The sequence below is a fragment of the Rattus rattus genome, chromosome 1 (genome assembly GCF_011064425.1).
Source record: "Rattus rattus isolate New Zealand chromosome 1, Rrattus_CSIRO_v1, whole genome shotgun sequence".
In the NCBI taxonomy this organism is placed as follows: Eukaryota; Metazoa; Chordata; class Mammalia; order Rodentia; family Muridae; genus Rattus; species Rattus rattus.
The window spans coordinates 3245774-3259647 of record NC_046154.1 but is presented as its reverse complement, the minus strand read 5'-3'; the positions used below and the strand labels follow the sequence as shown (position 1 = coordinate 3259647).

The 13874-nt window shown below is 45.2% G+C and overlaps 1 protein-coding gene across 7 annotated transcripts in view; it reads left to right on the top strand.

The window, feature by feature from the left end:
• Positions 1 to 13874, top strand: part of Unc13b (unc-13 homolog B) — an 82948-nt gene that overhangs the window by 61171 nt on the left and 7903 nt on the right. For 6 of the 7 annotated variants that reach the window (XM_032891899.1, XM_032891871.1, XM_032891862.1 and 3 more), the window contains 7 exons: positions 806 to 874; positions 2650 to 2739; positions 3380 to 3508; positions 7227 to 7351; positions 7986 to 8071; positions 13282 to 13408; positions 13630 to 13726. In XM_032891899.1, the coding sequence (XP_032747790.1) occupies positions 806 to 874; positions 2650 to 2739; positions 3380 to 3508; positions 7227 to 7351; positions 7986 to 8071; positions 13282 to 13408; positions 13630 to 13726 (723 nt within the window). The remainder of the gene's footprint in view (positions 1 to 805; positions 875 to 2649; positions 2740 to 3379; positions 3509 to 7226; positions 7352 to 7985; positions 8072 to 13281; positions 13409 to 13629; positions 13727 to 13874) is intronic. The other variant, XM_032891880.1, reaches the window with a different exon arrangement.

Sequence of the window (13874 nt, the reverse complement as noted above, 5' to 3'; positions counted from 1 at the left end):
CTGAAGACCATACTTGGCCTCTGTAACCTCTGAGTCCCACATCACCCAACACTGACAATTCCTGACCTCTCTTCCTTGTGAGCCATTTGACTTGTCAGACCAAGGATAACTCAGCCAGATGACCCTCACCCTAGGCCTCCCCAGACTCTACTGCTAGGGTTGGGAAGAGCAGAGCAGCCCTGCATCCTTTGTTCATTGGACCTGCTCTATAGGTAGGGGCCTCAGACCCACAGGTTAGTTAGTGCTCAAGGACATCCGTTCCCCAGCTCTATTCAATCATGTCACTTATTTCTTACCATGCTCTCTCGTGCCTCGAGGGTTTTGATCATCCTTCTAGATATGGTATGAAGAATCTGTGCAGAGTGTTAAAACTTCTGTTCATCAATAAGTGTTTTGTTTAAAGCTCAAAAAAATGCCCCAAGAGAAGTCCAGAGATCTCAGACTCAGGAACAAGTTGAATAAAGTGTTTGGATTTCTTTTTGCTGACTAAGATGAATTAAGGTCCCAAACAGAGAGGGATGCAATCACTGGTCACATTGTGTATTTAGAAAGAGATTTCCCCAGGGACATGCCAGTGTGAAAAGGTTCCTAGTTCAGGAGAGTGCTGCTAAAAGATTTTAACAGGGTTCATCTCAACCATTTTCCTTTATATTGATTTTTCCATGGACAGAGATTGGAAAAGATGTGTTACCAACCAAATGTTCCTCCCACTCTTTCTCCTTGTCCATAGTAGTTCTGTTTCTACTGTAGTTGAGGGGGCTCAGAAACAGATTGCTTCTCTTTCCTATTTCTTTCTCACCCTCAGAAAGAAAGATTTGTAAAACTGCTGGACCAGCTACACAACTCACTGAGGATAGACCTGTCTACATACAGGGTAAGTGAAGGCTTGGTATGGGAGAGTAATGGGTAATATCAAACTCAATCTGAAAGATGTAGGCACATCTTAGCTAGAAGCATGAAAGGCATGGAAGCTGGTCTGTGTCGTTATACCCACCTGGATGGATTAACACCCATGGTCCTCTGACTTCATTGCCGTGTACAAGTAGCAGGTACAGCTGCTTTTAGTGGACAGGTGGCTTTCCAACCCTAGTCTTACCATCCTCCCTTCCTCCCTCCTTCCTCCCTCCCTCCCTCCTTCCCTCCCTCCTTCCTTCCCTCCTTCCCTCCCTCCTTCTCCTTCCCTCCCTCCTTCCTTCCCCCTCCTTCTCCCTCCCTCCCTCCCTCTCCCCTCCCTCTCTCCTCCCTCCCTCCCTCCTTCCTTCCTTCTTCTCCTTCCTTCCTTCCCTCCCTCCCTCCTTCCTTCCTTCCCTCCCTCCTTCCCTTCCTCCCCCCTCCTTCCTTCCCTCTCTCCCCCCCTCCCCTCCCCCCCCCCCCCCCCCTTCCCCCCCCTCCTCCCTTCCTTCCTTCTTTCCTTCCTTCCTTCCTCCCTCCCCTCCCTCCTCCTCCCTCCTCCCTCCCTCCCCTCCCTCCTTCCTTCCTTCCTTCCTTCCTTCCTTCCTTCCTTCCTTCCTTCTGCTCTTCTCAGTTCCCAAGAGAGGTATGAATCTTTGGGTAGTGGAAGAAAGAGTAGCCTGTCTTGAACAAGTAAAGTGTGTTAGTGTTGTATGTTTTTCTGGTACAGGAGGAAATAGATGTAGGGGAGTGGGTACCTGGGATGACTCGGGATGAAAAAGTAGACAACTTCTCAGCTCCTTTTTGGTTCTTTTTTTTTTTTTTTTTTTTTTTTTTTCGGAGCTGGGGACCGAACCCAGGGCCTTGCGCTTCCTAGGCAAGCGCTCCTAACCCCTGGGCTAAATCCCCAACCCTTCTCAGCTCCTTTTAAGTTAGGTTTTCTTACACTGGCTTTGTCACTTAAAATGTCACACCTCCCCACAGCAGGCAATCCACACACCTTAGAGAATGAGTACAAGAGCAGCCTCCACCTTAGCAGCATGAGGCTTTGGTTATCTCTGCTCTCCTTATCCTCCATTGGTGAATAACGGAGAAATAACTACATGCTATCTTTGGCACTAGTAGCCGTCTGTAGGCTTAAAGCTGATGGGGTGGAGAAAAGCTCAGTCTTCCCCTTCATCTCTCCATGGCATTTCCTCCTAAAACTTATGTCAAAGAGAATAATTTATGACATGCAGGGGAGCTGTAAGGAATTCACTTCAGAGATTGTGCTCAGAACTCTGCCATCTGCTGGCTCCAGAACACTGGAGTTTCAGTGTTGACTGAAAGTATAGTTCTGGATCTGTGTGGTCTATAGTGTGTCTTCATTTGTATCCATGATATACAGTTAGATTATAGCTTCCCAAGTACTGACTGGGTGTAAGAAGCCTCACTTAAGGAGGGACGGAGGTAGAGAGAGAGGGTGCATGGCAGGGACTACTGTATCTATGTTCTTTGGAATAAATGCCCACACAATCATGGGAAGCAGGTCTGGGGAGAAGTGTGGCTCTCTGGGATGTGAAGTGCTCATCTTGGCACTGGGTAAGGACCTGCCTGCTTCCGAAGGGAGGACAGAGGACCCAGTGATGTAGGTGGCTCCGCTACAGAAAATCCCAGTGGCAGGGCAGCAGCGAGGGAAATGTTGGTCTCATTACTTTGGCCAGTAAAGGTTTTGTGTTCCTTCTGCTCCTTTCTTCACATTTGCTTGATTTGTAACAGAATAACTTTCCTGCTGGGAGCCCTGAGCGGCTCCAGGATTTAAAATCTACAGTGGACTTGCTGACCAGCATTACTTTCTTCAGGATGAAGGTAAGGGTGGCCAGGGCTGGTCAGTGCTGGGCGGAGGACTTGGCCATAGAAACGCGGAGCATAAGAGTCTGGCTACAATTTCCATTTCCAAACATGGCTGTCCCCTGGGCTACTTCTAGGAGTGTGCAATCCGTAGATAATGAGGAAGGCAGATCTCCTCACCAGCTACCCTGCTTGTAGCTGATGTTCATGAGTTTCTCACGGGATACCCAACAGCCACAGCTCAAAGGGCAGGAGGCTTCTTTTAGATTCCAGTTCTCAGAATACCGTCCAGGGCAGGGATGGAATGAACAGCACAGGGGCTTAGCCCAGGACAGGGAGGACTTGCTGGTTTTGCTCCTCACATCCTGGTGGAACAGGAAACAGAGCAGAGCAGGGAACAGGGCCACATTAACCCTCAAAGGCCTGCTCCTAGTGATCTGTGTCTGCTATCTCGACACCATGTCCCAGACGTTCCCAAACAGTATCTTTACATTCTCAAAGCATTGGGACATGTTTTTCATTCAAACAATAACACCGGGCAAGGTTTGAGGACTTGAAAAAGTGAAATAAATCTGGAGTAGATTTGCAGGGATAATGGGTGGATATCCCACCTAGGTGCACAGGACCCCTGGCCTATATTTCTTCTGTTACCTGGCAGGTCCAAGAACTTCAGAGCCCACCAAGAGCCAGCCAGGTGGTAAAGGACTGTGTGAAGGCCTGCTTGAACTCTACATATGAATACATCTTCAACAACTGCCATGACCTCTACAGTCACCAATACCAGCTGGTAAGAGGCTTGGAGTCAGCGAGGCCAGCTGACAGAAGCTCTTGGGAGCCTCACCTTTTCTTTACTGGAAATTCATGGTGGAAAGGAGCTCAAAACAAAGTCCTTTATGTTCTCAAGGACGGGCGAGTTGTTGACTGTGGGCTCTTTGTCTCATAGCCTAGATGTCTGTGAACTGACTAAGTACAGCAGATAGATACCTGAGCTGAACAGGAATGGCTGTGATAAATTTTGCTTTGAGCAGTTTGGTGGCTCAATTTGTGTGGAATTCTCAGACCATCCCAGCATCTTTCTTTTACCTTTACAACCTCAAGGTTAATTTTGATCAGATGTGTTTGGACTCACATACGTTCTGTGCTGCCTTCCTCTGAGTCTGTATCTGTCCCTGAGCTCCTGGCATGAACATGAACTTTTCCCTGTGGTGACTCATTCTCCAGTTCAGTCTTCTGAGATTCACTGGTTGACGCTCGAGGCTGAGCCACCTTATCTGTTCTAGGGTAGATTCTAACTCATGGCTGGAAACTTAGCTCATTTTCCTTTAAACAGATTATTACATTTACCTGATTGTGTGTGTCTGTGTATGTGTGTGCACATACACACATGGGAGTCAGATGTGTGCACATACACACATGGGAGTCAGGAGAATACTTGTAAGAACTGGTTCTCTCTTATTATATTAGTCTCAGGGATTGAACTCAGGTCATCAGACTTGGTGCAGGGTATCTTTAACGGCTGAGCCACTTCTCCCATCCCATCTTTCTGGTTGCTTCCAACTATATAACTCCTCTGCCAACAATTTAAAAGTCAGGACCTCTTTTAGTTCCAATAACTCAATTACAGTTATGCCTTGCTAACTATGCTTTTGCAGATTCACTTTCCTTCAGTGCAGTAAACACACATGGTCCAGCAAGTGTACATATGTGTATGTATATATGTGTGAATGGATGTGTGTGTGTGTGTGTGTGTATACACACACACATATATATATATATACACACACACACACACACACACACACACACACACACACACACACATATATATATATATATATATATATATATATATATATATATATAATAATGTTCCAGACCAGGTCTGAGAGAAGCCTCAAGTGCTCCCTGAAGAACTCCCCAGTCTCACACGCATGCATATTTATTCACCCAATGTAGTCTTTTAGAACGTTTTGAGAAAGGTGTAAGAGTGAAGAGATTCCAAGGAGGAAGAATTCAGTCTTGATTCAACAATGGAAAAAATTACATAAAAGAAGAGAGATAGATCTTGAAAGGCAGTAGGACCAAATGATGGAAATTTATTGAACACCCATATATCCAACCTTCCTTAGAGGACCTTAGTGAAGATCTAACACAGTGGTTCTCAATGTAAAGGACCTTTTCACAGGAGTCACCTAAGATCACTGGAAAACACAAATATTTACATTATGATTAATAACAGTAGCAAAATTACAGTTATGAAGTAGTAAAATAATTTTATGGTTGGGGTTACCACACATGAAGAACTGTATTAAAGGATTGCAGCATTAGGAAGGTTGAGAACCACAGGTCTAAGATCTTTTTTCACGCTGCCTTCTCTCATTCTAAATGTTCTTTTTATGCCAGCCATATATTTAAGGTTTCCCATTTAAAGGTTTTATAAACCCTTCCACTGGTTTTGATCTCCATGGGAGCTTTCTCTGGGGCCTTTGTTTAGCTTGTGGTACATTTTGGATTCCTCTGTCATTCATCTATGGATTCTCTTTGGCTAGGGAAAGATAATGTTCTCAGCTTTAATCTTCCAACCATACAGACATTTTAATATCTGATCTCTCTGCCCAAGCATAATAATGAACAAAACTCTGAAGAAGGCTGCAAATGCTCCAGGGACTTGGCTTTAGTCTTTTTATTTTGCTATCTATTTTGTACTTTCTCTGAATCCCATTTTATGCACTCGAATAAACTCTTAGAGTTTCTGTTCATTTGCATATCAATGAATAAAAACCCCATATTTCCCCCACTAGTTCGTATTTCCTCTACGAGTCCTCAGTCAGAGTGCATTCACCCACCTATTCACTTAACACGTGAAGTGTTAGAATGCAACATCAAGTGAAACACAGCTCTGCCTTGGGGGAAATTATTATTTGGTAGAAATGAGGGCAAATTACTGCATTCGTCATTTTTTGATGTTTTATTACATATTATTATAGTATTAAGTATCTGGTATGCTAATAGCAGAAATTCATAGACTGTTCTGGGAGCCCAGGGGACAACCAGGAGTGCCAGGGACAACTTTGCAGAAGTAAAGGTTCTGGCTGGATTTGAGGAAGGTGTAGTAGAGCTGATATCCAGACAGGAGCTGAGGGGAAGAAAGGGGGAAATGAGTATTTGGAGGCACAGAATTGTTCATGCACGTATTAATTTAAGGAGTCCTAAGCAGCTTTATTCAGGTGTCTGTAACCTCAGACTCCGGAGCTCATCTATTGTGATAGCAAATCTTACCTCTGGGACAGAGGTCAAGTCATGGAACCTCACTGTGCTTCAGTCTCCTCATCCAGAGCATGAGAAACTAGTAACTTGCACTCAAGAATCATGAAGATGACATGAGATAGGGTGTGCAAAGCCTTTAGCACCTGCCAGGCACCACAGTGAGCATATGTAGTACAAACGAGAACTGGGAAGATATGGAGTGGAGAGAGAAGGGAGCATTCATTCTAAAGGCCATTGTGTCAGATGAAGAAGTCTAACTTAACTGAGGACCAGGAAGAGCTCTGAGATTCTGCATAGAGAAATCACTGGCAGCTCCCTGGAGGATGCAGTGGGCTGGAGCTCAAAGGCCAAAGGTGTCTCTTGATTTAGTCTTTGCTGGGATAGTGGCAGAAAAACTAAAAGAAAAAGATGCATATGAGTGATATTGAAGTCCATTCAATAACATATGGATTTAGGCCTGGTCTCTGCTGGCTTCTCGTTGATGCAGGCTCATTAGGGGATTTTGGAGACTGCAGTAGCATGTAGTGGTCACATAAAAGTTCCATGTTTGCCTCTGTTCCCTTGAGAAAGAATGTCCATTCCAGTCTCTGTAGTGGTCATAAGTTGTCTTTGTCTGGGGTCTAAATGTGAGCGACTGTTTTTTCCTGAGACTCCTTGCTATGTTCCTTTGTGTCCTTCTAGGCTAATCCCCTTCCGCATAGGCAAGTAACTTTCCATCCCATGCCAGCTGCCAAGGGGTCCAAAGGAGTCCAGCCCCTACTGAAAGTTAGGTCTAACTGCACACAGCATTTGTCCTGCTCAGCTTGAAGGAGCTTCTTAGAGTTGAATGTGTGCTGTGTAAAATGTGGATCTAGAGGCGGACATCTAAAAATGGAAGGCTGCCTGGGGGTAGGCGGATCTTACAGAAGCAGACCTGTTAGTGAGGCTAGAGGATGCTCATTTCAGCCATGTAACTAAGAAAGGGAGCACGAGTGCCTTTAAATCTCTTAGATTGTCCAGGCTCACTGGAAGAGAGCCCCAGAGCTGAGGATAGCAGTTCTCAGTGGTTGAAGGGTCTCCCAGTAGTCACCCCTCTTATAGAACAGAGGCAGACTGGAAGGCATGGGCCAGAAGAGGAAGTATCCCTGACTTTCAAGTAGCAGGCATGGTGAAGAAAAGAGGAAAAGGGAGAGACTTTTCAGTACTGTTGTGACTAGCTCCCTTTCTCCATGCCCCCACCCCCACCCCTGACCACGAAGCAGGAACAACCACTAGAGGAACCAGGGCCCAGCATTCGGAACTTGGATTTCTGGCCCAAACTTATCACACTGATTGTGTCAATCATAGAGGAGGATAAGAATTCCTACACACCTGTTCTGAACCAGTGAGTATCTCCCTACTTGGCTCTGTCTGGTTAGTGATTGATCTGTCCATCTAACAGCCTCTCTCTTTCCTATCTCTGTATGTTTGCAGTGCCACCTCTTCCAACTGTCCGTCCATCTGTCCCTCTGTCCTTTGTATCTGTCTGGGTAACTGTTTCTGGAGACAGGTGTGGAAATAAAAGGGGGCCCTATACAGAATGGGATAGCCTCTCCAGAGAGAAAGGCTTCTGGGACTGGGACTGTTAGGGGAGCCCCAGGGGATCCGAGACTGTGTGTGCATGTGCCTGTCCACAGTGAAAAAAGCTGGCCTCTTAAGGCCGGCCCCCTGCTCTTTCTCCTGCAGCTTACTTATCCTGAGCCTACCCTTCGGCCTCAACCCTCCTCAGGGATCCAATGCCTTGTCTGTACCTTCTGGGCATTCTGTCCTTTGGGTTCATCTTAGCTAATATGGTCCCCTCTCCGTCATTTACTCTCCCATTGGTCCCTAGGCCCCTTTTCTCCAGACTCAGTCTAGTCCTGTTCCCTAGGATTCTTCTTCTCTTCATTATGTCCTGTGAGAACTAGGCACTTTGGGATAAATAAAACCAAGTAGCTCTTGCCTTGATGTTTACCATGTTTTTTTTTTCCATCTCTCAGGTTTCCACAGGAGTTGAATGTAGGAAAAGTCAGTGCAGAAGTGATGTGGCACCTGTTCGCTCAAGACATGAAATATGCACTGGAGGGTAAGGGTCTGCCACACTCCATCCATCTCATAAGCTCTCTCTTTCCCTTCCCAGACAACTTCGGGCTCTTGGTAAACAGTGTATGTAGTAAGAAACTAGAGGGCTTCTAGCCATGGTGGCAGGTAAGCTATGGGAGGCATAGGATGGACAAAGCTGTAGCCAAAAGAGCCAAATAGAAACAAAGGGTGTGCAGATGTGGTCTCTCCTCCAGCTTTATAACTGTACCCATGCAGGACCTTTCCAGCCCAGAGAACAGCTTCACCCATGGGGAGGTTTTCAGAATAGTGGCTTGCCTCCTAGTGTAATCTTTATAGTTTTGAAGAACAAGAGAAGCTTAAATATCCAGAGATGTCATTATTTTCCTATCCTATGGCCTGGCTTCCTTTGAAACCTACTCAGAAAGCTACTTCCCTCAGCCTGTAGAGCAGAGCAGAAGTCTCCTCACTTTGTTCATTCAGCTTGCACCGTTCTCCATTTCTCACCTTCACAAAGATAGCACTTCCCATCTATGTCAAACTCTCATCTGCTCCCATCTGTGCACACCAGTCTAGCTGCTGTTCCTGTTGTCTATGTTAGTCTAGCTCCTCAGTCTGGGAAAGTGGATCTAGAAGGAAAAGGAGCCATCTGGGACAAACTCAAGGCAAAGTTTGTGCTCTACTTGGTGAAGGGAAAACATGGGTTACTCTCAGACTCCTAAGCCTGTGAGGTTTAGAATCAGTTATTCTTGAGGTTGAAAGACACTTCGAAGGTCCGAACTAAATTGTTAGAGCCAGACCACGTGTGTGATTTGCATTGTGTAAGACAGCTCTTGAGCAGTGGCTGAGTCTTGCTTACTTTGGGCAATGTAATACACACATGGGTTGAAAGATTCATACAGGTTTTGCCTGACACTTACCAACCTTGATGGGAAGTTTGATGCCAATTCTTGATGAGCATCTGTGGCGGGTTAAACAGAAAAAGTAAATACCTCTGAAAAATGAACCAACTCACAAGATAAGTAGTGTAAGGTGGAGTGTAAGGGTGCTTTACGAGTTAAGGGGAAACCCACTTGTTAGGCTCTGGACTTTTACCTGGTACGAGCAAAGTCAGCTTGCTTTTTCAGCCATTTAATTTTGCAAGTTCCCATTTTCTCATCTACACACTTGGAGTAGCAGTGGCATCTGTTTCTTGAGCTGATACGGTAGCTGAAGTATAGGAAGCACAGCTAGCAAACTTACTCAGCTCTGAGGAAAGCGTAACTATTAGGAGCAAGAAGGAGCCGTCATTCTGCTGTGTAAAGAGAAGGCACGCACACAGTGAAAGGATGCTTGCTAATGTAAGAATGAGGGAGAGACTTACAATAGCAGGGAGGTGGGGTTGGAAGAATGGGTGGTGATAGATGCTTGGTGAGAGAATAGAACAAGGACTGCTGGTTCTCAGAATATGAAGGACAGCTGAAGAGAAAGAGGCCAGGAGCTTAGATGGGAAGAGGACAGCACTGACCCTGATTGTAGAAGGAAAGTTGAAAATTCTGCCCTTAACTAGGGATGGCAGAGAGAAGGCTGGAGCACAAGGGTAGAGCACAAGGTATCCAAGGCCAGCCTAGGATATATTGAGTTCCAGGCCATTCCTGGGCAATTTAGTGATTGACAAATGCAACTATATAATTACCCTCTCACTTAAAATATGAAGAGAAAGTTCTTTCCTGCTTCTTTGCAGTAGACCCCATCCACACTCACCATTTATTGAGTATTTTCTTTCTGCCAGGCACTATGCTACCTGTTGAATACTCACTAAGGCAGAGCCTTGACTCTTGAGAAGCTCACAGGCCAGTCTAGAAAACAGATTTATAAATTGGTGGTTATAATACAAAGTTCTCAATACCACAAAAAGAATGAGTTTAGGGTGCTGAGAACATTAAAGAGAACCATGTAACAGGGTTTGCAAGACCTAAGATCTACAAAGAAAAAGCCAAAGTGTGAGAGGACATTGTTACTGAGGAGAGACAGTGGTAACGACAGCAAAGAGAACACAGAACACTGGTGCCCTGGCTCAGCATGTGATTTGCCTTGAGAGATGGAAGCAAAGCAGCCCTTCACCATTTCTTGCATACAGAGGACAGGGAAAGTGGCTAATGGGAGATGAGGTTGGAAAGGTAGAGACAGGGCTAGATCATAGGTAACAAATGTATGTGTAGGCTTCTGGACTCCATCAGGCAGTGGGAGCCACTCACACCTTAAGCAGGAGGTTGGTGTGATCAGATTTATCATAGAGAAAGACCACTCACTCTTATAAACTATGGAGAGTAGATTGGAGGGGAATAGCCAGTCTGGTGGCTACCACAGCAGTCCAGTCAAGGTTAAGTGTGGTAATGATACCCAGTCAGGTAATAGTGTAGCTGGAAGGAAATTCATAGATTCCAGGGGCATTTTGTAGGTAAAATGGGTGGGCACTGATGATTTGATGGAGTAGGGACAGTACTGAGGATAAAACTGAAGGTCTTGTGTATCCTATGAGGTCTTGAATAGCTTAGGCAGGCCTTGAATTTGCAATCTTCTTGACATAGTCTCCTGAGTATCTGGGATTATAGGCCTATACCACCTTGTCCAGTGAGAGCTGGTAGTTTAATTGCATGGTGGTAGACAGGAAGAAGGCATATTTTAGGATGTTTTACCTTTGAACAATAGTGTAAGATTAGTTGGCATATTCTGTTGAGCTTCACTTGAAGGTGTTAAAACAGCAAGAGGTGGAAGGAAACAAGTTAAACTTAAGCACACTATTCCATCAGAGTCTTTATAGACATTACCAGAATTACAGATTTAGGAGAGATCGTAAGGTTGAAAGAACCCTCTAGGAATGAAAGATGGGGATGGGGAGACGGTTCAGTGGAGAGGGGGAGCTCTACCTGTTCAATTCCACTCTCCCCATTTCCCGCAGCTGAACATGGTAGCATTCAGGAGGCAGAGGCAAGAGGATCTCTCTGAGTTTGAGGCCAGTCAGTCTCCATAGCAAGTTCCAAGCCGATCAGGGCTATACAGCAAGACGCCATTGAGGGTACTAGGAAGCTGATAGTTGCAGCAGGCCGGCTAGCCTGGAGTTACTGCACCTCAACAGAAAGGTCAGAGAAACACTGCCTAAACAAGGTATAAGGTACAAACGTTATCCTCTAACCTCCACATGTGGGCATACACATGTATACAATAAGTAAGTGAATAAATAAACAAACATTTTAAAGCCCCTCCTGCAGATTAACTCCAATTCTACCACAAGTAACAACAACCTCTTGAAATTTGTATACAATATCTAGACTTGGTCCTTAGGTGCTAAGACACTTTTTGTTTGAGACAAGAGTCTCTCATTGGCTTGGAGTTTCACCAAGTAGGTTAGGCTGGTGGGCCCATGAGCTTTCAGAGGTCTGTCTGTCTCCACCTCCCATCTTCCAACCCCTCCCATCCTGCCACCATACCCAGCTTTTTATGTAGGTCTGGGATCTGAACTCAGCTCCTCCTGTTAATGAGTCAAGCATTTTACCAACTAAGCTTTCTCTACCGTGCCCTCATGCAGCCTTTCTAGAGCATTAACTCTTTGGATCTTATTAGAAAAATGTATACCCAATGTTTAAACACTCATCTACTGGGGTTGGGGATTTAGCTCAGTGGGAGAGCGCTTGCCTAGAAAGAACAAGGCACTGGGTTCAGCCCCCAGCTCCGAAAAAAAAAAAAAAAAAGAAAAAAAAAACACTCATCTACTTAGTGTTTATATACTGAGGTTAATATTTGATATAAAAATTGGGGCCTGATACCAGAGGACACAATGTCAGAGAATGTAAGAATATGCAAATACAGTAATCCAAAGGTCCTGAAACAGAGGGAAATGTCCAGGTGTCACTGGAAGCCCTGCCCCCATTTCCAGTGTATTGTTGATCTAGCATAAGGGAGATGGTCAGTGCACCCTGCACCATCATTCTGTCTCAAGGTCTAGAGAATGGAGTAGTAAAAAGGGTCTCTTTGGTGTCCCCGATTTTCCCACTTTTGTTGCTCATTGGTATCTCTGCTTTGTCACAAGCCACTACTATCATTCGTATTCGAAAAGTCTTGTTTGCTGGTGGTAAGAACTTTTGGTTGTCCCTTTGCCTCTAGTCTTATACCCTTCCTTCTCTTGCTCACCGCTTCCTAGAAGAGACAGCAAATGCAGCTTTGGGTTACAATGGTCCTACAGTTCCAGAAGATGGAAGTCTAGGGACCTCAAGCCTTTCCAGGTTGTGGCCCAGGCTTCTCCTTTCCCGATAAGTGCCTGCTGCACTAGTCACTAGAACTAGCATCCCTAGACTAGATGTTCTGCTTTGACTTGGAGGAGCAGTACCTATGCTGTCTCAAAGTTAAGCAATGATGTCTTCAAGGAAAGCAGCTGCTCCTTCTCTCTTGCTTAGTCTTTCCTTTATAACCTTTATAGCAACACATACTGGTTTTTATTATTCAAATTAATACTTCAGCTCTAAAGGGTAGGTATGAAGATAATGTGTGGATGTGGTTGGTGTTCTAGACTCTGAGTGAACTTCATCCTAGATTTAGATTCAGCTTGCTAACCCATCAGATCCATAATAACATTCCCATTTTCTACAGCATGGTGGCCTGTTTTCCATAGTTTCCAAAGTGATGGTCCTCATTTGCATATTTCCCTGAGGGCTCATTTTCTGTGTTTCAGCGCTTCCTGGGAGCCCTTCACTTTACCTTGAGATTCTGTCATAACATGGCTGTTCCCTGTCACTATGTTTGGTTTTCTGTCTCTAGTGGTGCCTATTAACATATTCATACCACATGTGACTTATTATCTCTTCATTTAAGCCTGCTTGATAGAATAGCTCAGTTACTAAGATTGAAAACAAAACAAAACAAAACCAAAAAAAACACTAGAAAAACATTGTCTTTCCTTCACGTCTGCTCCCCTATTCCCTGGTAGACTCCACTAATTATCATTAGCACCATTTCCTTTCCTTACCAGAGACCAGAGACTTCACTTTGCACTTCCAGAAGTTAGAGTAAGACTGTAGGCTTTACTTGGCTTAGCATCTGTAAAGGAAGCTCGTAGAAGACGGGTGTGGGAGTGGATGTTAGAAGTACTTGTGAGTAACCTGTCTTCTAGGCTCTCTGGCAGAGCCACCTGTGTAGACCTGAGGAAATACAGGAACCATGGCTATTGCTAAAACTTACCCAGTTTCCCTCCTCCATTAGAACATGAGAAAGACCGGCTGTGTAAGAGTGCTGACTACATGAACCTGCACTTCAAGGTGAAGTGGCTCCACAATGAATATGTGCGGGAGCTGCCTGCCCTCCAGGGGCAGGTGCCTGAGTACCCAGCGTGAGTGCGTGGGCAGCAAAGAGGAGGGAGGGTCCGAATGGGTAAAGACAGGACTCTGCATTGAGTTCAGTAGGCTCGGTTCAGATTGCCTGTTGTAGGCACTGCTTTAGAAAGAGAAATATTAATGTCCTGCCTTCCAGAGATTCCATCTGGAGGAGCTGTCGGGTCTTATGGTGTATACCAAGTAGCTTCCATCCTCAGTTCTCCTGTCCTAACTGTAGGTGGTTTGAGCAGTTCGTGCTACAGTGGCTAGATGAAAATGAAGACGTGTCCCTGGAATTCCTTCGTGGGGCCTTGGAACGAGATAAGAAAGATGGGGTAAGTTGGGGGCTTTAGCTACACGCTGGTCAGTTGAGTCTTGGCATTCAGCCATAGGCTGGAAGTTTTGGGAGTCTGCTAGGCTGATCTGCCCCATCCTAAACAATCTGTAGGAAGGCTATGGAGAGCATGGAGGCACCCATGCTAG